Raw genomic sequence first — 24,048 nt, 5'->3', positions numbered from 1 at the left:
AACCTGTCCGAAGTTATGTAGCCAACAAGTGGCAGAGCAACAGGTGGTTTTAAGGACGCTTGTCTCTCTTTAGAGCGGTCTTCCCGATACACCGGGAAATTCACAAGGCTCCTAGCTTTAAACGTACCGCTTAAATACAGCAAGTGGAGCAGAGCTGTAGGAGACCACGCATGCGCACTCTCCAGGCCTAATTCAGCCCGAGGCTGTGCCAGCCACGTGTTCCCAGGTGCCAACGCGGAGCCGAGCGCGAAGGCGAGGTTTCGGTACACGTGGACAAGCTCAGGCGAATAAGAACGGGAGGTTGTAGAGTCACGAGACTAGACCTAGAGAACTACACTTCCCAGAAGTAGCCTGTGGTGGACGCCTTTACTAGATGACGTATTTCCGGAAAGACAGGTGCTGGATAGGCTGCAGGGAGGAAGTGGGCGGTTCTAAGTCGCGGGTGTCTTGGCTTATTTCCGGTAGGATCGGTGGTCCGGCGGCTGAAGCGGTGCGAAACCGGCGTTGTCGTAGAGAGCTTTTCCAGGAGTGAGCAGACATGGCGGCGGCATTTCGGAAGGCGGCTAAGTCTCGGCAGCGGGAACACCGTGAGCGAAGCCAGGTAGGGTCCCACAGGCCCCACTGAGCGCTGGCTGGTGGGCCCATGTGCTATTCTCGCCCCAGCCCTCCCCACCCCACCACCTGCGGATCTTGTCCTTTTCCGTGAGGGGAATGGTACAAGTAAATACATGTAAATATATGCTAGCGACGCCGGCGTTGCTGGGGCGGAGCCTCGCCGTTGGGGAGGAGGGGATGGTCTCGAGGAAAAGAACGGCTGTCCTTATTCCTGGGAGATAAAGCTATCTTTATAGGTTTCGGTGAGGTGGTTAAATAAGATACTGTGTGTAAAGTGATTTTCTTACGGGAAGTTGAGGTCAAAGTTCACACAGCCATTAAGTGTCCTGACTGAAACTGGAATCCGCATTTAAAGATGCTCAGCTCTGTCCACTGCGTCTGTCGGCTGAGCCCGAAGAGATTGATGTTACTAATGCAGTATCATTATCATGCCTGAGTTTTGAGGTCCCTGAAGATCTGCTTCATACGCTTTTTGTTATGTCTTCCCCTTAACGTTCATGTTTTCCAAGCCCATTTTATCAGTTCAGTCGCTCAGTCGTGTCCGGCTCTTTGTGACCCCATGGACTACAGCAGGCCAGGCTTCCCTGTGCATTCCCGGAGTTTACTCAAACACATGTCCATTGAGTCCGTGTTGCCATCCAACCATCTCATCTTATGTCGTCCCCTTCTCCTTCTGCCTTCAATCTTTCCCAGCGTCAGGGTCTTTTCAAATGAGTCAGTTCTTTGCATCAGGTGGCCAGAGTATTGGAGTTTCAGCTTCACCATCAGTCCTTCCAATGAATACTCAGGACTGATTTCCTTTAGGATGGACTGGTTGGACCTCTTACTGTCCAACTGACTCTCAATAGTCTTCTCCAACACCACAGTTCAAAAGCATCCATTCTTTGGTGTTCAGCTTTCTTGATAGCGCATTATGTAGGTGGGGAAAAGGAGGTTCAAAGAACAGAGTTGGCTTGCCTGGTCAAAAACACCAAATTCAGGCCAGGTAAACAGTTGTAGGACTTTTGTGGGGGTTGTCTCTGTGTGGGGAACTTGAGTGGGAATTCATTTAATCAGGAGTCACACAATATCCGATCCAGAAGGGCCCTTAGGGGTGTCTGGTCCAACTTCATTTTACAGATGGGAAAGAGAGAAGGATGTATCTAAAGTTGTGTCACTGATGGGATGGGATGCAACTAAGGCCTCCCAACCACAGTTTAGTCTTCCAGCCTAATAGCATTTATCAGACATTTATTGTGCACTTGCTGTGTGCTCAGTGGTGTATTGGAACTAGTGTAATTTGCCACCTTGTTTGGACCTACAAACAAGATAGATATGATAGATAGATAGATAGATCTACATATATCTATCTAAAAGTAATAACAGCTAGAAGTGCTTATTGTGTGCCAGAACCAGACAAAGTGCAGAATGCTTTACTCTGTTATCTCATTTAGCTGTCAGTGGTGTGTGAAAGTAGGCACTACTGTTATGTTACATTTGCAGATGGAGAAGCTAAGGCTCATATAGGTTAAATAATTTGCCCCAAGACATACATCTATAGCTGGCAGTTGACAAAGTCAGGGATCAGATCTCTGAATCCAAAAGCCACCAAAGGTTGAACAAAGAAGCAGCTTTGTAAGAGATGTGTAAAAAATGCCCAATGAGAGGGGGAGAAAAAAAAAGGGAAAAAAAAATTCTTAAAAAAAGGAAAAGCAAAAATTCCCAATAAGAAACATGAGTGGGAAGAGGAGAGATGATGAGAGAAAGCATCACTATGAGATCTGTTGGACTTGGAAGGCAATTATAATAGCTGTCTCTTTGAGCACTGACCATATGCTAGGTCCAGCCTAACGTGCTGTATAAGGATTATCTCATGTAATCCTACTACATCCCTGTGAGGAGAATGTTATCCTCATTTTACAAATGAGGAATCTGATGCTTAAAGAGCCTGACTAGTGTGACCAAAGGCACAATTTTGAGTAGTTGATTTAGATTCACAGAGAAGACAGAGGCCATGTGTGAGTGGGAGTAGAGGGTCTTTGTGGGAGAGGTGAGAAGGCCGTACTGGAAAAGGCGGTAAACACATTGAGGAGAGCAGTCCCTGTTTGGGTAAAGTTTGGATCCTTTCCTGTCGGTCCTCACTGCTTCAGTGGGGGAGCACTGGAAGATAGTTGGTATGGAGGGGGTAATTATGTGAACTATTTCAGATTCAGTGCCACGCTTCCTCCTGTAACACAGATGTACATTCAAGTGGACATGACAGATTCCAAGATCTCTGCCTCACTTTGTTGCTCTTTTGATGCTTGGGTTTTCTCTCTCTACTCTCTGTCAGCCTCCCTTTGCTGTAATTAAAATAATGATCACGAGAGGGCTTGGGTATTATTTTAAATACTGAGTTATTTCTTGCAACACTTCAGGGATAGAGGATGAGAAAGCAGACTTAAAAATCCCATCCAAGTTATTATAGAAGTTTAAACAGTGAGTTTATGTACTTACTCAAAGATCAAGATCATTCAGGGTGGAAGAGGATGCAGTGTAGGAGAGTGGGGAAGAGCAGACTGTGGCCCTAAATAGAATGGGTCTAGTTCTAGCTTTGCCACTTACTAGTTCTTTCTGTGTTCTTGGGCAAGCTGTTCGTTAAACTGCCTTCCCTTTTTGGAAAAATGGGATAACAGTTGTGCCTGCTTTATTTTCTTTCCATGATTGTTTGGGGATAAATGAGATTGTGTTTAATGAGCCTAGCAGATTGCTTTGTCGTAGTGATTCTTTTTTTTTTTCCCCCACATTGATAAGAATTTTATTTACTCATGTTATGTACTCATCCTTATAGGAGAATAGGCATTTTTTTTTTTTAAAAAACCTTCTGGGAATGTCAAAGCTCCTAGATGTTACAAACTAAAGTAAAGTAAAAGTACATGCAAATTCTTTATAATGATTTTTTTCTTTCCTTTAATTTTATGTTTTCAAAATCGCCTAAGATGTAATAGTAATTTTTAGCAAATGTGGCCTGTTATGATGATGTAGGCAAAAGTTGCTAGCACTGACCTTGCCATAGGTTAAGTGCTGAACGAGTGATAGCTTGTAGAAAGATAATACCAAGGTTTAATCCTCATACCTACCATGCTATCCAAATTCTCTATTAGAGAAAGTATTTTCTGTCATTCTTGGTTTTCTCTCATGCTTTGTACCAAAATTAGAATTATAACAGTACACATATGCTGGGCACCTGCTATGTGCAGGTAGCTACCACTTTAAAGTCTCATTTAATTCTCAGGGTAATCATGAGAAGTAGGTCCCGTTATTCTCACTTTAGAGTTGTTGTTCAGTTGCTTAATCATGTCCAACTCTTTGCGACCCCATGGACTGCAGCACACCAGGCTTCCCTGTCCTCTACTATCTCCGGAGTTTGCTCAAGTTCATGTCCTTTGAGTCGGTGATACTATAATCATCTCATTCTCTGCCACCCTCTTTTCCTTTGCCTTCAATCTTTTGAAGCACTTTATAGTTACGAAACAGCAACTCAGAGAAGTGAAGTGACTTGCGCAAGGTCACAGATTGTTAAGAGGTGCAGCTTGGATTTGAACCCAGTTCTTCAGACTCTAAATTTAGCTCTTAACCACAGTTGCTTCCCTGTTACTATGTTTTCCCTTCATAGTATTTTATAAACCCTTGGATTAAGTCCGTAGTAATTTTAGTACAACTGGCAACTGCTCGCCTGGTGCCGAGTCATTGTTGCCTTTCTCTGTCCTTAATAGGCCAGGAAGCCTCCCGTGGCCGTCCTTGTGACCCCTCTGACGCCTGCATGGCCTCTCATCCTTGGGCAGAGCCCAGTCGGGGGGGGGGGGGGGGGGAGGAACAGGGTGGCACATTGGCCGCCGGGAAGGGATTGACCGAGCGCTCCAGAGACTCTTGTTCCTGGCAGGTGTCATGTCAATTCGGATATGTGCTTGCTGAGGAAACTAAGCATTTTTTTTTCCTTTTGTTTTCTAGCCTGGCTTTCGAAAACATCTGGGCCTGCTGGAGAAAAAGAAAGATTACAAGCTTCGTGCAGAGTGAGTGTAGTCCTTCTAGTAGAGGTGCTGCCAAAAAAGCTTACAACCTCCCTGTATTGCAGCTGAATTGCCTGAGTGTCCAACAGGGGATAATTTCCTGCCATTGATAAAATGGCCAAAAGCTCTGGCAGCCTGTCAGATACTTTTCTGGGACCCTAAACTTCTCTCTTTGTTTAGGCGGAGCATTATTTATTTAACTGTCATTGCATTGTGAATTTTTTTTATTATGTTGTTCCAGATCGTTTTCTCATGGTGGCTTTGATTTGCTTCTGCCTTGGTGTCTGAGCCAAAAGCTGAATCTTTTTTTCTCTCTCTTTTCTTGACGTTCAAGATAAAATCTAACATTCCAGTTGTTGAGCCTCTTACATCACCATGTGTGGTGTGGAATGAAGAGATGTGAAAGATGGATTCATGGGACTGAGCGTGGGTGATAATGAACTCTGAAAACATCTTATAAAACAATTATCCCCATTCTTCTTTTTCTTTAGCACTTTATTTGCAAAGTATTTTATAATTATTTGTTAGCCATGCATGTCAGCTGAGGTCCTTTTTTATGCTCCCAGAGCAGATGGTGATGGATTCAGTGGGTTGCTCTGGGTCCCAGAGTTTTTCAGGCAAATAATAATAATAACTGAGACAGTGTTCTACAAGAGTTATCATTTTTATACTCAGTTATTCCACCTAGCAATCTTGAGGGGATACTATTATCACACCCATTTCCCAAATTAAATTGGGATGCAGAGTGGTGAACTAACTTATCCACGATTACTCAGCCAGTAGTGGTGGAGTCAGGGTTTGAACACAGACTGTCTGGCTCCAGAGCCCACGATTTTAGTTGCTGTGCTGTAGTACAACGTGTAGTTTCTGAAACTTATTTGGTTACTTGGTGCTCAGACTTGCCTCATAATCCTGTCTGAGTAGTTCTAATTTGTGCTTTGTTGGGTCTCTCCCTGTAATGATGTAAATGGCACTAAAACTTACATGAAAAAAGGACTGTTATTAGTTTCAGGTAGAACTGGGATAGGAGTGAAACCGCAGAGAGATGAACAAGGTCTGCAACAGTGGAGTGTGGATTGAATCTAGTCACCCCTTCGGCTCTTTTGAGTTTCATTTTGTATATATCACTAGATGCTTGTAAAGTTTGCTTGTTGTGGTTTTTTTCTTCTTTTTTGCTGTGAACTTGTTTAACCTGCTTTTTAGTGACTACCGGAAAAAGCAAGAATACCTCAGAGCTCTCCGGAAAAAGGCTCTGGAAAAAAATCCAGATGAATTCTACTATAAAATGACCCGGGTTAAACTCCAGGTGAGTGCTTAATGGATCAGTTGGTATTTTGAGCTCCAACTCAAAAAGGAAAATAAGGATGAGGGAGGAGATGGAGAGAGAGGATCTTGGGCTTTTATTTAGCCCTTCTGCAGTTGGTCAGGTGCTCCTGGTCAGTATCCAGGGTGAAGCTGCCTTTTCACGAGCAGCATGTGTTTCTGCCCCTGAATCTCAGTTGTTTGATGCTTGGAACCATTCCCATTATTTTTCCCTTTTTTTATGTTAGAAAAGTAAAATCCAAACTTTATTGTTGCTTTTTGCCTTTGGAAGGATTTTACACACAGGCTTCGATCTTAAGAATACCCTGGATTCAGTAGAAAAACCGTTTAAATGAAATTTTGTACAGTAGAAACTTCTCAGCAGTCAGAATTTAGACTGTAAAAAAATACATGCAGAACATGCTTTTCTGAAAACACAACAAAGCACTGAGTGCAGAATGAAAATAACATTTCAATTCCACCAAAAGTAGTCATCATAGAAGGTGTAAAAGTCACTGTTCACTTTTTAAAAAATGTTATCCACAGACAATATCCTAACTCTAGGACTGGCTTTAGAAAGTCTTCAACTTCTTGCTTTAATAGCAGTGAGGTGAATATGATCACGATCTGGGATGTGATCTGTATCCTCCATAACTACAGCAGGGAGAAGACAGTCACTGTCTTCTGTAGGCCTTGTCCCTGTCTTGAGCAGTTCCCCATCCTCCGCCTTCACGTCCTTCGTATGATCCACCATGACAGTCCTGAACATCATAGCCTCGATCATATCCTCTGTTGTAGTGATCTTGACGGCATGAGCTCCCATTGGTAGATCTCCCCGTGTAGATTTCCTGGTGTAGGATTATGTGTTTTTTTATGTTATAGAGTAATCAACTCTGATCCTATGTTCATCAAGCTCCATTCCATTGGCACACTCTTTTTGCTTCCTTGGCATCATCTACATTTTCAAAGTATACAACTTGAACATCTAGACTGCTGGTCATAGTGCAATAGACATGTCAGTCATTGGGCCATATTTAGAGAACACTTCTCTTAGACTTCTCTCTGTAGTGTGTAGGTTAAATCCAAATACTGCTGGAGCTGTTCTGAGTTGGTGACAGGAGGTGCTGAGTTGAAAATGTCTTAGAGGCCTGGTGCATTGAATGGCTGTCATATGTAGCCTTTGGTCCAGCCATGAACTGTGCCAACAACTTGTTAATGATTTTACTCTTAATAGGAACTGTATCTTCTCGATTTGGATTTTTAGGATGGAGTTCATGTTATTAAAGAGACGAAGGAAGAAGTAACTCCAGAACAGCTGAAGCTAATGAGAACTCAGGATATCAAATATATAGAAATGAAAAGGGTTGCAGAAGCAAAGGTAACAACTAAAAATGTTTATCCTGATATGTTTTTGTTGGTTAAGAAGAGAAATAGAAATCCATTGATCTCAAGTTATAAGTTGATTCCTTCTGGCATTTCTAATCTTAAAGTACACTTGATTATGATAAATTTTTTTTTTTTTATGATAATGTTTTAAAGGTATATTTAGCATGGTAGAGTAGAAAGAGGTCAAGTTTGGGAATGAGACAGATTTAGGTTTAAATTCGGGCTCTGCCTTTTATTAACCCCATGATTATGGGCAAATGAAGTTCCTGGGTCTGTTTCCTTATTTCTATCTCATAGAATTGTTGTAAGGATTAAATGAGTTTTGTGCAGTGCCTGGCTATGCCGTAGCTGACATGTGGTTGGTGCTTGATACATTCTAGTGGTCCGTCCTTTTGAAAGAATGAAGCAAATTCTTTGCTGCTTGGTGGTAATGATGTGAAATGGTCTAAACTTTTGCAAACTCATTTGTGATATCCTAGAAGAACCCAACATAAAATGAGACTATATTCTGTGTTCCAGAAAATTGAAAGACTAAAAGCAGAGCTCCATCTGCTGGATTTCCAGGGGAAGCAACAGAATAAACATGTGTTTTTTTTTGACACCAAAAAGGAAGGTATGAAGTGTATGAAGGTTTCTGGGACAGTCTGGCATGTTGGTCTGTGTTGTTCGGTGTTAGAGACATCACCTTAAGGATTGTCTTGACCTTCAGTTGAACAGTTTGATATTGCCACTCACCTGCGAACAGCCCCAGAACTGGTTGACAGAGTCTTTAACAGGCCCACGATAGAGACCTTGCAGAAGGAGAAAGTGAAAGGAGTTAACAATCAAACTCGACTTAAGGTAAGTTTCTCCATTTTTCTTCAGGTCTGAGTTTATGGGAATCTAGGTTCCTTCCCCCCCCCCCCCCCACCACCCCTGCTCCCCCAGCATTCCATAAGATTATTTGTGGAAAAAGTACTAAATTCTCTTGGAGAAGAAGGAGGAGAATTTGGTGATGGGAATGGAAGTGGAGGAAGTTTTCTTAGTTTCTAAGATTGGAGGATGTGTGGCATAGTGGTCAGGAGCATAGGTTCTGGTCTTTAGATCTGCATTTGTTTTCTTCTTCTTGTTTTTTTTTTTTTTTTTTTTGCCATGCTGTGAAGTTTGTGAGATCTTGGTTCCCTGACTAGGAATTGAATCTGGGCCACAGTGAAGCATGGAGTCCTAACCATTGCACCACCAGGGAATTCCCTAGGTCTGCATTTGACTCCACCTCTGACCCTGGGCTTCTGCTTTCAATGCTGCAACAGATGGTTACAGTTTTAAAATATAGAGAAGGGGGGAGGGGGACACTGAAGATGAAGGGATTTAGTATACTTTGATAGTAAACCTTTAACAGTGCCTATGCATATCCAAAGGTCTTTCATGTTCTGCATTTGTAGCCCAGATTTTGTATCAGTTTGTCCTTATGGTGTTTTCCACTGGTATAACTGGGTTCATGTAGAAGACATGCTTTTTCTCCAAGTCTTCTGGAGTTGAACTCTCACTTCTGACTGATTCATTTAAAAAACTGCTGTCAATGTGTTTCAAGCAGACAGCTGTTCTGTTTTGATTTGAATCATTTACACCGCATCAGCTTTGCTTCCAATGTTTAATTTCACAGCAGCTTCTCTAGCTCAGAGGCAGCTAAACTTGCTTTAGTAATATAAATACCCCTAATTAGTTTGACTATATTGGGTAATCCCATAAATTTGACAGTCTGTGCAATGAAGTGAAAACAAAAGCTGTCTGAAACCACTGCTGTGAGACTATGCTAGAATTGGTGAATCGTTTACGTCTCAGGCCCAGTAATACTCCCCTCTTTGTAGCTAACACTTCCAGCTGAAGAGCTGGCTGACCTAGTGTTCTAGTGCTGACTTTGTTTGTCCGGGAGTTGTGTTTTCACTTAGCTGTCTTACTGACACGTCTCAGGTGTTGGAGTAGGTCCTAAAGAGACTGGTCCTGTGTAGGATAGTTCACCAGCGTACCTTTGGAGAAGTTGGGAAAGTTTGAGTCTTGCCCTTTTGTCTGGTGGTGGTGGTCGTTTTAAATCTCTTATTTAAAGCAAAATTATTTTGATTAAGAGACTGCTAGTGGTGGCTTATAAGGGAATTTTTAGTCTGTAACTTGCAGGGTTTGGGGAATCCATGAATGGGCTATAGGAAGTCTGTGAACATCCTCTTCCCACCTTAAAATTTTATGTGACTAGGTATGTATGTTTGTATGAATTTAATACAAACATATATATATACATTTATGTCAAGAAAGAACCTCCAAAAAAAGAAAGAATCCAAAGCTTTCTCAGAGGTCCATAATTCCCTCGTATTGAAGGACCATTTCTTTTTTTTTTTTTTTTGGTTGCTCTGGGTCTTATTGCTGCATGGAGGTTTTCTCTAGTCGCAGTGATCAGGGGCTGCTCTCTCGTGGTGGTGCAAGGGCTTCTCATTGTGGTGGTTTTTCTCGTTCCCGAGCATGGGCGCGAGGGCTTGCTGGCTCAGTAGTTGGGATGTGCGGGCTTAGTTGCTCTGTGGTGCATGAAATCTTCCTGGACTAGGGTTCGAACCCGTGTCCCCTACACTGGCAGGGGAGTTCCTGTCCATGGTGTCACCATGGAAGAGTGAAGGGCTGCTGGACTGTGAGGGGTCATCAGCAGTGAGAATTTTACTGACAGAGTCCTTCTGCTTTCTTGAGTTCTGCGGTCACTGCCCAGGGACCCTTCTCTGCTTCTCTCTATACTGCGTCATGTTAGGTGACTGGGATGCTCACTCAAAGGGTGAAGCAGCTCCGAGCAGTAGTGGAAAGATTCCTGGGATCTGTGAGTCTTGAGGCACAGTCCTGCCTCTGCTCCAGGTGAACCGTGTGTCCCTGGGGAAGTCTCCAAGGTTCCGTTGGTCTCTGGAATGCGGTGCTTTTAAAATGGACAACTTCAGAGTGTCTTATTACATTGATTCTGAAGTAAGGAGGGAATTGATGAAACCATTTATGCATTTGGGCCTAAGTGGACTCAAAAACAGTTTTTTACTCAGTTTTATCCTGTTAATTGTTTCACTGAAAATGTGTGCTTTCTCTGCAGCGGATAGCGAAAGAGAGGCAGAAGCAGTATGACTGCCTGACACAGCGGATTGAGCGTGAGAAAAAATTGTTCGTTATTGCACAGAAAATTCAGACTCGCAAAGATCTTCTGGTGAGGAGAGAGAGCCTTAGGCATTCATTTTATTTTTTCCTTGTAAAGGTCTTAACTGAAACTGGATTTCAGCTGTGTGTAAATCAACCCCAGTGAAAATGTCTGCTCCTCAGGGGCAGTGGTTTGAGCCAGTGTCTGTTACTCTGACAGTCTTGAAATGTTCCTTGATTAAGAAGGTAATAAGGGGCTTATTAGTCCGTGCTTTGGAACAGCTAAGGGTAGGATCGGGTGGCATGTGAACTTTATAGCTTATGAACAGCTATCTGTAACATTTAAACAGGTTAACAAAACAGTGCGTGTCATTCACTGGTATTTAAAAATAGACAACATTGTGTAGTTAAATAGCAGAGCTAAGGAATATAAGATGCTCCTTTCATATTATTATCATTCCTCTAAATGTCAAATTCTTTGGCTTTGCAGATCATTTTGGTCTGCCTTTCTCAACTTGGGTTCCGTAAGAGAAGCCCTACCAAAAAAGAAAAAAAAAAATGATTTGAGGACCTTTCTTCTCAGTTTTCACAAGAACTTCTGCACAGCCAACATCATTATGGAAGCCTGGGGGAGGACTTGAGTCATCCAGTCAGGGATGCCTTAGAACGAAGGGCTTTGTCTCTTTTGAATGTTGAGATGGGCTGAATTAGGGGCTTTAGTTATTCAACTTTCTATTTTACACAGCCCTCTGCTGTGATTTACTGGTAACTTTTTTATTCTTTTGTAGGATAAAACTCGGAAGGTGAAAGTGAAGAAAGAAACAGTGAACTCCCCAGCTATTTACAAATTTGAGAGTCGTCGAAAACGTTGAGGTGTTATAAGCCTTGTCATTCCACATGGAACAGAGTTTACATTTTCTTTTCCCAGTAACTTCAAATTCCATTGGTCTAAGTGACTTGGTTTTTCCTGTTTGTAACCATAATTTTTTTGCAGATTTGACATTTGATACGAACAACATTAAAGCCCCTCCCCCCATCTGAACTGTGGGTTATTGAATTCAGTCTTTTTTTTGGGCTGAGCCGTGCAGCTTCTCGGATCCCAGCTTGCCTACTAGGATCAAACCCAGGCCCAGGGCAATGAAAGTGCCAAATTTCAATCACTGGACCACCATGGAACTCCCTGACACCGGTCTTATTTTTATATACTTCCATTTTTTTCATTTTATAAGGAGTATAATCTTTTATATAGCAAATTTGGCAAACAAATGAGTTCATCCCTAAGCCCAATACTTATTCAAGGACAGCAGATAACTTTTGCATATACTTACAGGCTAGGACATCAGGGGAGTTGGGGTGAACAACTACCAATAGCATCCTGGTTTATTTCCTCCATTTTGTGAAAGTTAGCACTGTTGTTGGTTTTTGTGTTTTGGGGTTGTAATTAAACACTTTTATGGCCTACTTTTTTCGTTTACTATTAAATCATTAGCTCTTTTCCATTTGGTTACATCATTAAATTTTTAAAAGTAATATATGCTCACAGTAAAAATTAAATATTTTTACTATTTGCATAGTGTTTTATACAGTGGATAGACTGATGTTACCCTCATTCATTCTTCACTTATTGGATATTCAGGTGGCTGCATAAGTTGTCCAGGAAGGATTTTTTTTTTTTTTAACACTTTACAGCTGCAGGTAGAAACCTTTGGAATCAGGAACTCACAGGGGCACTTCTTTATTGCTGAAACTCAGACCAGGCTCTGTGTTCCTGCCCTCCTGGCCAGTTCTTGATGGCAAGGCTCTAAATGGTTTGGTACAAGCCTTCACCCTGGAAATAGAGACCCCAGCCCCAGGGTGTGTGCAGCAGACACACAGACTTCCCAGAGTCTCACCCTTCTCTTCCCTGCCCATACAGGGACGGTAGGCCGAGACCAGTCAGGACAGGGCTGAACATGCTTAGAGCAAATGTGGGAGGAGCAGGATTTTGGGAGGCTTGCTTACACCTCACTCCCTAGAGGGGGAACTGCTCTGTGTAGATTTTAAAGATTTTTAAAAAAAGAAGTTAAAACTTAATTTCCATGACTGTTAGGTTCTGTACAAAGCTTAAAATGAAAGCCTGTTTCGTCAGGGTGTACTCGGTGGGATATAGATCTGGGGGCCCTGGAAAACAGGAAGAAGAGCCAAGGGATTAGAAGCCAGCAGCTTTTGCCTTCAGGAAGGAAGCGCTTCCCAGTCTGGAAAGGTGCTGAGCTAAGTGAATGTTGATAGTCTTATGACAAAGGCATCTGGAGAGCTGAGACCTGAGCCAGGAAAGGACTCATCACATGGGTGTTGGACAGAGGAACAGGCCGATCCAGCAGCAGTCTGTTCCTGGGACGGCACAGCTTGATCCTGCTGCTCTGACTCCCTTGTCCCTGCTTGGGGGAGAGGTGGGAGAAGGGTGGGGAGCACACCTAAATGCTTTTGGTGGAGCACGCTCCCACACAAAGCTGCCCACACTGTAGACTCTCAGGTTAATAGATGCACATGGTACCAACCGCTCAGGCTGAAACATGGGTGTGTGCATATCTGCATACCCTCTGGTTCACTACACTAGGTTTCATGGATGCAGGTTGCTGTGCTGTGCTTAGTCATTCAGTCATGTCTGACTGCAACTCCATGGACTGTGTGTAGCCTGCCAGGCTCCTCTGTCCATGGGGATTCTCCAGACAAGAATAGTGTGTTGCCATACCCTACTCCAGGGATGGAACCCAGGTCTCCCACATTGCAAGTGGATTCTTTACCTTCTGAGCCACCAGGGAAGTCCAGGAATACTGACTGGAGTGGATAGCCTCTCCCTTCTCCAGGGAAAATTCCTGACCCAGGAATCCAACTGGAGTCTCCTGCATTGCAGGCGGAGTCTTTACCAACTGAGCTACCAGGGAAGCCCCTGGACACAGGTTACTCACCCACAAGTCCTCACATGATACATACAGGTCAAATGGAGCAGGAAGGTCCATCCTCACCGAGTAAGTTCAGGGTAGAAGGCATCAGAGCACTAGCTCTGTACGGGGATAAAGCTAGGGATCCTGAAAGCTGCTCAGTTTGTCCTGTCTGTGACCCCATGGACTGTAGCCCACCAGGCTCCTCTGTCCATGGGTTTCCCAGGCAAGGTTGCCATTTCCTTCTCCAGGGGATCTTCCCAACCCAGGGATTGAACCTGCGTCTCTTACGTCTCCTGCATTGGCAGGTGGGTTCTTTACCGCTAGCTAGTGCCACCTGGGAAGCCTAGGGGTCCAGAGCTGCTCTTAAACTGAAGGCTGTCTTTGAGGCCCAAGGATTCTAAGGGGAAAGATTGGCTGCCCCTCTGATGAACCTAAGCGGCTCCAGCTTCATGGGTCCTGAAAACAGGCCAAAGGCTCTGACATTTTCGTGCCTGTCGGAACCTCAGACTCCTGGCTCCTTGCTTGGAAAAGAGACTATTGTTTCTTTATGATCCATCCCATCCAGGTCCAGAGGGTGCTTGGGCTCTTGGTGGCATCTGTTCTAGCTGTGCCAAGGAGAATGTGGCATCCTCCAGAGGTGGAGAGCATTTTTCTTGGCAGAACACATGTGAATCAGATCTCTTATACAAACCCAAGTTTCCAAAGCAGCAGCTACACAGGCGACATAGAAGCCCCAGGCCCCTCCAACACAGAGAACTGGCTAACCCAGCTCTGTCTTAGTCCACTGACACCTCCTAGGGCCCTTCTGATTGAAGCAGTAGCCTATCAAGCCCTGTTCTGGGCTTGATATAATAATAAATAAACCCCTGTTCTGGGTTTATTTGAAGAAAACCTCATACTGGACCCATCCTTGGCAACACAGTGGGGAAGGGCCCAGTAGGTGGAGCTGCTGCCCCTTTGCTGAGGTTAGCTCTCAGGGTGCTGGTGTTGAAAGCACCCAGTACTACATAGGTGCTTAGTAAGCATTTGGTTATTGGAGTTAATGACATGTAAGTGAGTTCCTGTGAAAAAAGATGTTCTCCACCCCAGTCCACTTCCTTCCCCGCCTCCCCTCTCCCCACCTTGAGATCGGTGTGGCCCCCAAGGGACTGGGCAGGAAAGGCCCTTCCGCTCACATTTCTGGTAAGGATCATGGAGGAAGACTGTTGTGTCCCAGGTGGTCCACTGATGGGTGGTTCCACTGAGACTGTGGGGGCTGCCCATGTGCAGCTGTGTTCGCGGCTTGCTCGCTCCCTGAGCTGCTGGCTGTGGAGCAGCGAGCAATGAGAGCTGCGCGACTGCCAGCAGGGGAGGCTGCAGGTAGGTGCAGACTGGCTCCGCCGGCCTGTGGAGGCCAGCGAGGCCGGGCCTGCTGGGACTTGAGACAGAGAGGTGAGTGGGTGTCTGGTGCTGGCCTTCCTTCCTCCTCGAGTTCTCCCAGCGCCAGTTCACAGAGCCTCATGCGCGGGGTGTCGGAGATGGGCGGGGGAAGCCTGGGTGGGAGTCCTGGCTCAGAGCCCCAGGTGAGCGGAGTCGAAGGCGGACCTGAAAGACCATTTTGGGGCTGAGCCTGCAGGTTTCTTGTGCAGCTGTCTCCTGGGGTCAGAGGGTGCGCTTTCTTGCCAGCCAGGTCACGGGGCCTCCCTGCTGGCAGGGCTCCTGCCGCCCGGCTCCCTGGGTCTGTCTGAGCAGAACTGCGGGGAGGAGGCAGAGAGCAGCTACAGAATTCCAAGAGGCAGAGTTTCCTTCCCCAAGCCCAGTGCGTAGACTTAGGAGGTTCGGGAGGCTGCCCGGTTCATGCTTCTGCTTGTTCTCCGTTCCTGACTTCTCTGTTCAGATGGAAAAAATCTCTCCTGCTTCTTCAGACTCCCTATAAGTAATCTCCTTGTTCCTTATTTCCAGATGCATCATCAGTACTTTTGGGAAAGTGCAGTCTAACCTGTATCTCCCCTAACTGAAGGGGCTGCCTCATTCTCCCTGCCCAGTTGTCTGCGTCCCTCGATGGCCCTGGTAATGGCCATGATCCTTCCCTCTCTGGTGCGGGGCGAGGTGACCTGGTGGGGCGGTGGTGCTGAGGGTGGTGATAGAGGCAGGTTCCAAACAGAGCCAGGGACCTACTGCTTCTCACCAAGAGGAGTTCATCGGGGGACTGCTCTTTGGGGTAGAGGGTGGAAAGGAAGCCCTTTCCTTTCCTCCTGTCGTCTGTCGCCTGACGGCCAAGCCCAGATCATAAGTGTTAATGAATTGTGGTGCCCTGGAGGCAGCCCCCCCCCCCGCCCCCCGCCCTGAATCAGCCTGACTCATTTACAGCTCTCTCCCAGTTCCCCCAAAGGCTTCTCTCTGAGGTGACAAATATGGGGGGGGGTTGGTTTCAGGTTTCATGTTTTCATATTACTGGATGGAAAAAAAAAAAAAAAACCTTTCCAAACCAAAAAACCAGCTTCTACAGCAGAAACATGTCCCGAGAGCACTGAAAATTTCCCCATCTTCTCAGCTGCTCAGCGACATTGAGGCCAGTGACAGAGGGGTTAAGAGGAGGGGGTTGGAGCCAGGCTGCGTAGAGCATTGGGGACAGTCCCTTTAGAGGTGGTAGCACCTGCCTTCCTGCATAAAGACAGGGGAGGACCTATGCGGCACCCTCTACTTCTGGAGTCTGTGGCCAGCTGTGGATTGCCAGGGGACTGGGATGGGCAGGGGCTGGGGAAATGGTGGCCCTCTTGCATTGCGAGCTAATTTGATCCCAGGGGGTTGGAGGGCAAGTGTCCCTCTCTCAGAGAGAGCTCTTGAGGTGGAGTGGTATGTGGGGAGATTTAGGGTCCATCTGGCACGTGGAGACTCCCGGGCACCACCCTGTCCTGCTACTGGCTGGTAGCGTTATAAACCATGACCACCCCTCCTCGACTGGGGCAGATGGCCTCCACGGCAGATGGAGACTAGGCCAGCAGTGACTGGATGAGCTTTGTAGTCTCAGTCTGGCCTCCCTGCCTAATAAGACAATCCAGAGGGGCAGTGGCAGGGGTGTGTGCATGTGTGTGTGTGTGTAGGGGCTGGGGCCCTGGCCTTGTTGGGTCATTCTGGAGGAGAGGGAAAGAGGGACTCCCAGATGGAGCCAGTGGATGTTGGGGGCATACCTAAGTTTGCCGTGTAGGGGCGGCAGGTTCTCAGGGTGGCCCTGACCCAGCCCACCTGCCTGGCCTCCTGAAGCTGCCCAGGTTAATTCTCAAGTGTTAGTTCTCAAGTGAAGGCGATGGTCCTCCGCAGCAGGAGTCTCTGCTGCAGCTGGAGCCTGGTGGGCTGGTGCAGACCTCCCGCCAGGTCCCCAGAGCCCAGGGCCTGGGCAGCAGCAGCTCCTCCCAGAGGACGCGCCCGTTTATTATGCGCTCGGGCTCCCTCGCTGCGCAGGCAGGCAGCGGCCTTCATTAGCGCAGGAGCTGGGGTCTGTTTTGGCTGCCTCATCAGCATCAGTGAACTGCGTCCCTGCGAGATTTGATACAATTTAATTAACCTAATTAAAAGCTCTGATTGCAGAGATGATTGGGGTAGCGCCAGCAGCGACTGCATATTTATAATGAGCTGCAAGGTGTGGGACCGCAGCCAAACGCCACGCATCCTAATGAGCGGGAGCCGGGAGCCAGGGAGCGGGAGAGCGAACGTTTATTTTTGGCAACAATGCCCAGTTCCTCCCTGCCAGGGAGTCAGAGACCTAGGGAGCGGAGACGGACCTGCCCACTGAGCTCTTCGGCGCAAGGTGGGAGCAGAGCCGTGCACCCCACGTGTCCTGGTGCCTTTGGATGCCCACAGGAGCGCACAGGGCCCATGCTTTCTGCTGCAGAGTGGGGGGCTGGGCCCCAGCAATGCACTTTTCCTGCTTCTCTCCATCTCTGGGATCATGAGCCGTGGTGTGAAGAAACGGCCCAGCAGAACGACCTTGATGTCAAGTCTTCTGGATCCCTGGGCTGTTCGCTTCCAACTTGTCGAGGAAGATCAGAGGCTGAAAAGCTGGGTGGGGAATCAGAAAAAGGGGTCTGAAAGTTCAAGAGACCCAGTTGAGGATCCTGGGCTTGGAACAGACGGGAGAAACAGGAGAGATGACCCTCCAACTCAACCCGGATCCCCGTCTCCTGACTTTCTTCTGAGAACCCTGCGCCCGAGAGGGCCCACCTCCCCTGGACCTCTCCTCTCTCACTGCCTCTGCTGGGGAGTCTTGGTTTGTCTGACTCAGCATTTCCGCTGTAAATCACATCTAATAATAACGAGAGTGAGAGCTGTGGCCGAGATGCTGTGGGTGAAGGGGGCACTGGTGAGAAGGGGTACGCTGCCTAGGTGCAAAGGGGTGTCGAGATGGGAGGCAACTCCGGGCTGGTAGGAGTGGGCACTGGGTTCAGGAAGTCACCATCAGAGGCCTGGGGGGTGGGGGGAGGAGGTGTGAGCCTCCCTCAACCCCCAGTCCTGGGGAGCTTGGGTATGTCGTAAGCTCAGCCAGACTGCCCAGCCCCCCGAGTGCTCTGAGAGACGCCCGGACAAGATGAGATCTGTCCCCAGCCCACCTTGCAGAGCTGCAGCTGTTTAGCTCTCTTATCAATCTTCTCTGTGGGTTTAATCATCTCCTTGTCATCCTGCTGGGGCAGCCCTCCCCTTGCTGAAGCCTGGCTTTCCTCCCGTCCCCCTCCCCCAGATATAACCATCCTTTTCCACCTGACTTCCCTTGCAGGAGACAGAGGATGGGCCAGGGTGGCTTTGTCCCAGGTTTAGTCTTGGTGGCAGGGGCAGCAGTCCCCGTTTTTGCAAGGAGTCAGGAGGGAAGAGGGGTGGGTAGAGGAGAATCTATCCTAGCTGGGTACTTGTGATCTTTGACTCCACTCCTGGCGGGGTAGGTGGGGCTCAGGGGTGCACTCCAAGGACCTTTAGCCCAGATCGTGAAGATCCTGTGAAGTGTCCCTCCCTTCCTTCTTCCTCTCTTCTGCCAGCTTCTTAGGAGGTGCATCCACCCACGCCGCCCAGCCAGCCAGTTCTGGCCTCTTTTCCTGGGTGAGTCCTGTGGGGCCAGGCCCTGTGGAGCCTTGTGGGACTCCGGGGCCCGTGGGCCGGAACCACGAGCCCACAGTTTTGCGTGCATCTTGGGAAAGAGGGTTCCCAGGAGTCAATGGAGCCTGTGTTGTGGTCCAGGCCGGGAGCCAGGGCGCAAGGGGCTCTGGGGCCCATCCCCGTGCTGACGTGCAAGATGACCTTCAGGGCAACTCCTGGGCCCTTCTCCACTTCCCTCTTTCTCCTCTCCAGAATATGTGGGGTATGGGAGGGGATGGGGGTGGCAGGGGTGGTGTGTGCAGCCCTCAGAGGGCACAGGAGAAAGCGGTCCTTTCCTCCTCCGCCTGCTCGCTGCTCCCAGCACAGGCACTCTCAGTGCAAGTGGAAGGCTCTTTCCTTCCCGTGTCTCAGAAGTGGCTGGGAGGTCCTGAAGAGGCTGGGATTAGTCTGAGCGTCAGGCGGCCTGTCCTCGAGGTGGGGGCTGAGAGGGTCCCTTCAGGAGGGGACCACAGATTCTGAAAGGGCCCTTGCTCCCTCCAGCACGAGGCTGGGCTCTGGAGGACAATGGTGTGTTGATGAGGCTTTGGTCCTGGGCTCACATGACCTGACGGGGGCGGGTGGACCGCACGTGGCTGAGCCGCCCGGGCTGACCTTTGGTTGCTGGCTGGGGAAGAGAGGAAGCCATGAAGCGCCCCTCCTACTCCATGCACCCCGGGCGCCCTGCTCCCCACAGCCGGGAGCTGCCTTCTGGGCACACGTGGTCTCTTCATCTACCTTCTTTGGGCCTTTCCTCTTCCCCCTGCTCTGTGTGTGCATAAATTGTGTGTGAACATGTGTGTCTATGTGAGTGTGAGCAAGGAGGCTCCCAGAGGATGAAGGACAGTGAGGGAAGAAACGTCCTTCATAGGGATGAAGTTTTCCCCATCGTGGGGACACCACCAGGGTAAGGCCAAGGTGTGTGTGTGTGTATTTGCCCACATGTGTTAGTGGGCACGGGGGGTGCATGTGCGGGCATGTAGAGGGCAAGGCCTCTACCCTGCCCTGTCCTGTGACCTATGCCCTCCTCCAATGAGAGCAGGGGAAGTCTAGGTCAGCACTTTCCAGCTGGGGCTGGAGCCACACTCCCCCACCCTCTGGCACTGGGCCAGAGTATTACTTTCACAAGGAAAAAGGAAGACTTTGGGGGGATTGTGTAATTATTGTAATCAATTGAATTAACCAAAAATTATCATTCAGTTAGGAGGCAAGGCATGTGCATGCGCGCACACACACACACACACACACACTCACACAATGAGTTACACACAAGACATGTTTACACAGATGGAAAGTCAAGATATATAGAGAGGTAGATAGGGATATACGCGCACTTAATGATTCTTTTTTTTTTTTTTTTGAGAAGCTAGTGAAAGGTCCTAACACATTTTCTTTTCTTTAAAAAATTTTTAAAGGACTTCCCTCGTGGTTCAGGGGTTGAGACTCTGCCTTTCAGTACGGGGTGGGGGCGGGGTGGGGGGTGGTTCTGGTTCGATCCCTGGTCAGGGAATTGGGATCCCACATACTGTGAGGCAATTAAGCCCTGCACGCCACAGCTGGAGAGAAGCCTGGGCACCACAACCAGGACTCGATGCAGCCAAATAAATAAATGTTAAAAAAATATTTAAAAAAATATTTTATATTGGAATGTAGTAGATTTACAATGCTGTGTTAGTTTCATGTGGGCAGCAAAGTCATTTAGTTATACATATTCTTACATCTATTCTTTTTCATATTCTTTTCCTCATAGGTTATTATAGAGTATTGCGTGTAGCTCCTTGTGCTATATAGTAGGTCCTTGTTGATTATCAATTTTATATAGTCTTTTGTTTGTTAATTCCAGCCTCCTAATTTATCTCTCTCTCACAGCTATGATTCTTGAAGGGGGTTCTCCATCCTGCCTCTTCTTCCTCACCAAGGTGGATACAGCCAAGCAGGTTATCTGAAGAGAAACTTGAAGTCCCCAGGGGACTTGAGAACCGGGGCCTCTGAGATGGGGCAAGCCAGAACAAATGACATGCTACGGAAGTTGGAAAGCGAGTCCACAGTCTGACTTTGTCACGCAATTTATTACAAACATTACATGAAGATGTTTTATCACATTCTCTTTTGTTGGGAGCCTCATCCAAGTCTGACTCTAGGGCTAGTCTACACCAATACCCCCTTGGTGGCCCAAGGGCGTATGTAGAGGGAAGTTAAATTCCCAGATCTGGGATAAGGTGGGGGTAGGGTACCCAGACACTGGCATGGGGAGGCCTGTGGGTGAGAAGGGACCCGCACGGGCACCCTCAACCTCAACCTCTCAAATGGATAGCTTTGAGTGGTTGGATTGAGCCTGGATGCTCTTACCCTTCCCCCCTCTGTTTTTTTCTTTGCCTCTTCCATCCCACCCCCATATAGTCCTTTTGACCCCGCTGGATGCTGGGGACACAGTATGGGAATGGTCCTCAGCACTGAAGCAGAAAGAGGGCCTGGAGGGCAGGGATGGAGGCTGGGACTGAGACAGAGGCTGCAGCTGGGATCTGGACTGGAAGCCGAGCTCAGTGCAGACCCCAGTGGGGGCTGTTGGAGGTTGGGTTGCAGGGTTGTCTGTCTTAGTCTTGACATGATTCTGAGGAGCCTTTTTTTGGAGTCCAAGGCAGGTGTTCTCCTCCAATGAAGAGCACATTTGGCGTCTGCTCACCCCTTGGAGGGGCGGGACAGGTCCCCTCCCCCTGCTCCCCTCGGCTAAGCAGAGTCATACATCACCAAGGGGCCGGGTTCCCTAGATGTATTGCCCTAATACGTCGCTATAGCAACCCCACTCTAATCCTGCATTATTCTAATGTGGTCCCCCTCCCCACTGTGATGTATAGCTTGGGTCTTGGAGCTATGAGGCACCTTCTCCGAGTCTGCTCCAAGTACCCCAGGGATGAGTGGGTCCGAGGCTGGCTTGGCTTCCCTGGGTCCAGTCTTCTCCTCACCCTGCGCATGTGATCCTTTTGTGAGCTGGGGTGCGGAGGCGGGCTCTGGCCTGGTGGCCCACCCATCCGCCTGCCCAGGGAGGGCAAGCGGCAGGCTGTGTGTCCTGGCCCTGGCACACGAGCGCTTGACGCACCGACCCACGCCAGCCTGCCCAGCCTGGGGACCTGAGGCCTTGGGGTTGGGGGCCAGGGCAGGACAGTGGCCACATTCCGGCTGCCAGCCACAGGCCCCCATTGTTCCTGTGGACACTGCCCACTTGAGGGCCTCGGTTCTGGCCCTCACCCCGCTTGGGGCGTAGGATGCGCCCTGGACCACTCCCCCGGGGACCATAGAGGGGTGATTCATGGGGTGACCAGGGCATAGCAAGCCCCAGCTGTGCCCAGATTCTGGGGGGTGGGAGGGGGAGGTGACTGAGGGTTGTTTGTGTCAGGAGAGGGCGGGGCTGAATAGCCAGAGGACTCGGGGCTGTGGACACCAACCACGTCATTTCATACTCCCCCTCGTGTGTGGGCTGCTCAGACAGGCTCCATTGTCCGAAGGGCAGGCCCACCCAGGCCGGAAGGGAAGTGAGGATGCAGAGGGGTCACCTCCAAGTGGGGAGGACCCAGGACACCCCCACCCCCACCCCAATTGCACTGGGATCCAGAGAACGGCAGGGACTTAGTCAAGATCACACAGCTTGGTGGGGACAGGCCTGGGTCTAGAACATTCCCCAGACCTATCTGGTGCTGAGATGCTGCTGCTGTTTCTGGTAGATAAACAGACCCAGTGGTGATCTTCAGCCTTGCCAGAAGTTATACTCACAAGCTCCTTCCTCTCCCTCACTTGCTTTGAAATTCCTCTAGTTCAGGTCAGTACCTGGCATCCCTGGAATGAGAATTTGGAGCTAAGGGGAGTCCTAGGGCCATGCAAAGGCCATACTGACTCCATCTTCTGTAGGGCCCTGAAGAAATGAGTGGGGCATGGAGGTTGCCAGCGCTCTGACACACAAGGTCCATCGATGTAACAATAGACTTCCTTATTTCTTCCCAGTCGGTGATCTCACTTGGGCTCTCACATGCCTACTCTATATGACTGAGAGGTAGGGAAGGAAGAGGCTAGCTTAGGAGCGTTTTAAGAACAGGGGGACTGGTCTTATTTACCTCCATGTTCCTACTTCTCAACAAGGGACCTGTTAAACTGGATGACTGGATAAGAGGATGGATGGGGAGTGGTTGGGTAAATGGAGAGTGGGTGGCTGAAGAGGTGATCAAGGGTTGCATGGATGAGTGGATGGGTAGGTAGATGAATGGATGGTTGCCTGGGTGCATGGGTGGCTGGCGAGTGGGTGAGTGGATGGATGCAGGATGGATGGGTGGGTAAGCAAGGGAATGATTCATTTTATATACTGAGGTCCAGAGATGACAAGTGACCCAGCTTGGGTCATCCTAAAGATAAACAGTGGAGTGAAGTCTGGAGCCAGGTACCTGGCCCCTGACTTTGAGGCTGGGACACCCTGGGGCATGGTTTGGTGGTCAATCTCTGGGCAGGGCTGCAGTGGAAGCAGGAGTTGGGACCTAAAGGAATCTGTAGTCGTGTTAGTGCCCTGAAAGGTGCCTTACCAGAGTCTAGCAGCCTTGACCCTGAGTTGAATCTTCTGTGTTGGGATCAGGTATGTGGAAGGGTTCTGAGCAGGGCAGGAAGAGGCTTGAAGTTTCAGGAAGGTGGAACTAGTGGAATCTGAGGGCATTGGGGCTGAGTTGTTTTACCTCTTAGGGTGAGTTAGAAGCCCCAGAGGCAACCCCCAACTCATTCTTCATGACCTAGCTTAGTGGTACCAGTGTCTATGGGGCCTTCCCTGACCCTCTGGGTGCTCTCTCCCCAGAACCCAGCACAGTGCCTTTGGACATAGAAGGGTCTCAGAGCACATCACCAGGGTGATGCCACAAAAAATCAGAAGTGGGGAACAAGCTAGGAGACTGCACCTTCCACTGATTTTCTGGGTCATTTTGGACAAGTGCCTCAACCTCTTTGGGCCTGTTTCTTCTATGGTTGGGGAGTGGAGAGGTTGAACTTTTCTTCCCAGGGTGGCTTTGAGAATGAAGAAAAATAATTCTGGGGAGTGGGGAGAAGAAGCACTAGGTATTATTTTTGTGCACTACTTCAGCCCCAGCAATAACACGATAATATATATTGTACATGTAAAATTGATTTTGTAGCTAACATTTACTGTGCACTTATACTGTGCTGGGCTCTCATTCTAAGTGTTTATGTATATCGTCTCTCCTCTAGTTCTCACAACAATCCTACCAGGCAGGCACTGTCGTCTTCTTCTTTTGACATGCGAGGAGACTGAGGTAGAGAGAGCATGTTGAGCTTGCCCAAGGTCCCCTGGGCAGTAGGTGGTGCGGCCAGGATGGAAGTCTGGACAGACGCCAAGGCCCACATTCTCAGCCACCGTGTGTATGTCATCTGTCAGCGCGCAGCACTCTGAACGGACACACAAGAAGGCTTCCCGACTTTCCTGCTGATTCTAGGTGGCTCATCCAGCTTCCCTGAGCCTTATGGGATTTGCCTGGTTGCACAGTGGTGAAGAAGGTGACAGATCCTAGCCAGTT

General features: G+C 48.3%; 1 protein-coding gene across 1 annotated transcript; it reads left to right on the top strand.

Moving 5' to 3' along the window:
- The first annotated feature begins 433 nt into the window (after nucleotides 1-433).
- UTP11 (UTP11 small subunit processome component) lies at nucleotides 434-11,924 on the top strand. The gene is made up of 8 exons (XM_020896933.2): nucleotides 434-601; nucleotides 4,585-4,646; nucleotides 5,847-5,949; nucleotides 7,210-7,323; nucleotides 7,851-7,944; nucleotides 8,041-8,171; nucleotides 10,423-10,533; nucleotides 11,252-11,924. The coding sequence occupies exons 1-8, from the start codon at nucleotides 539-541 to the stop codon at nucleotides 11,333-11,335; spliced, it is 762 nt and encodes a 253-aa protein (XP_020752592.1). The 5' UTR covers nucleotides 434-538; the 3' UTR covers nucleotides 11,336-11,924.
- Nucleotides 11,925-24,048: the final 12,124 nt, after the last annotated feature.

This window comes from Odocoileus virginianus, chromosome 5 (assembly GCF_023699985.2).
Source record: "Odocoileus virginianus isolate 20LAN1187 ecotype Illinois chromosome 5, Ovbor_1.2, whole genome shotgun sequence".
In the NCBI taxonomy this organism is placed as follows: Eukaryota; Metazoa; Chordata; class Mammalia; order Artiodactyla; family Cervidae; genus Odocoileus; species Odocoileus virginianus.
This window is presented reverse-complemented; position numbering and strand designations above follow the sequence as displayed.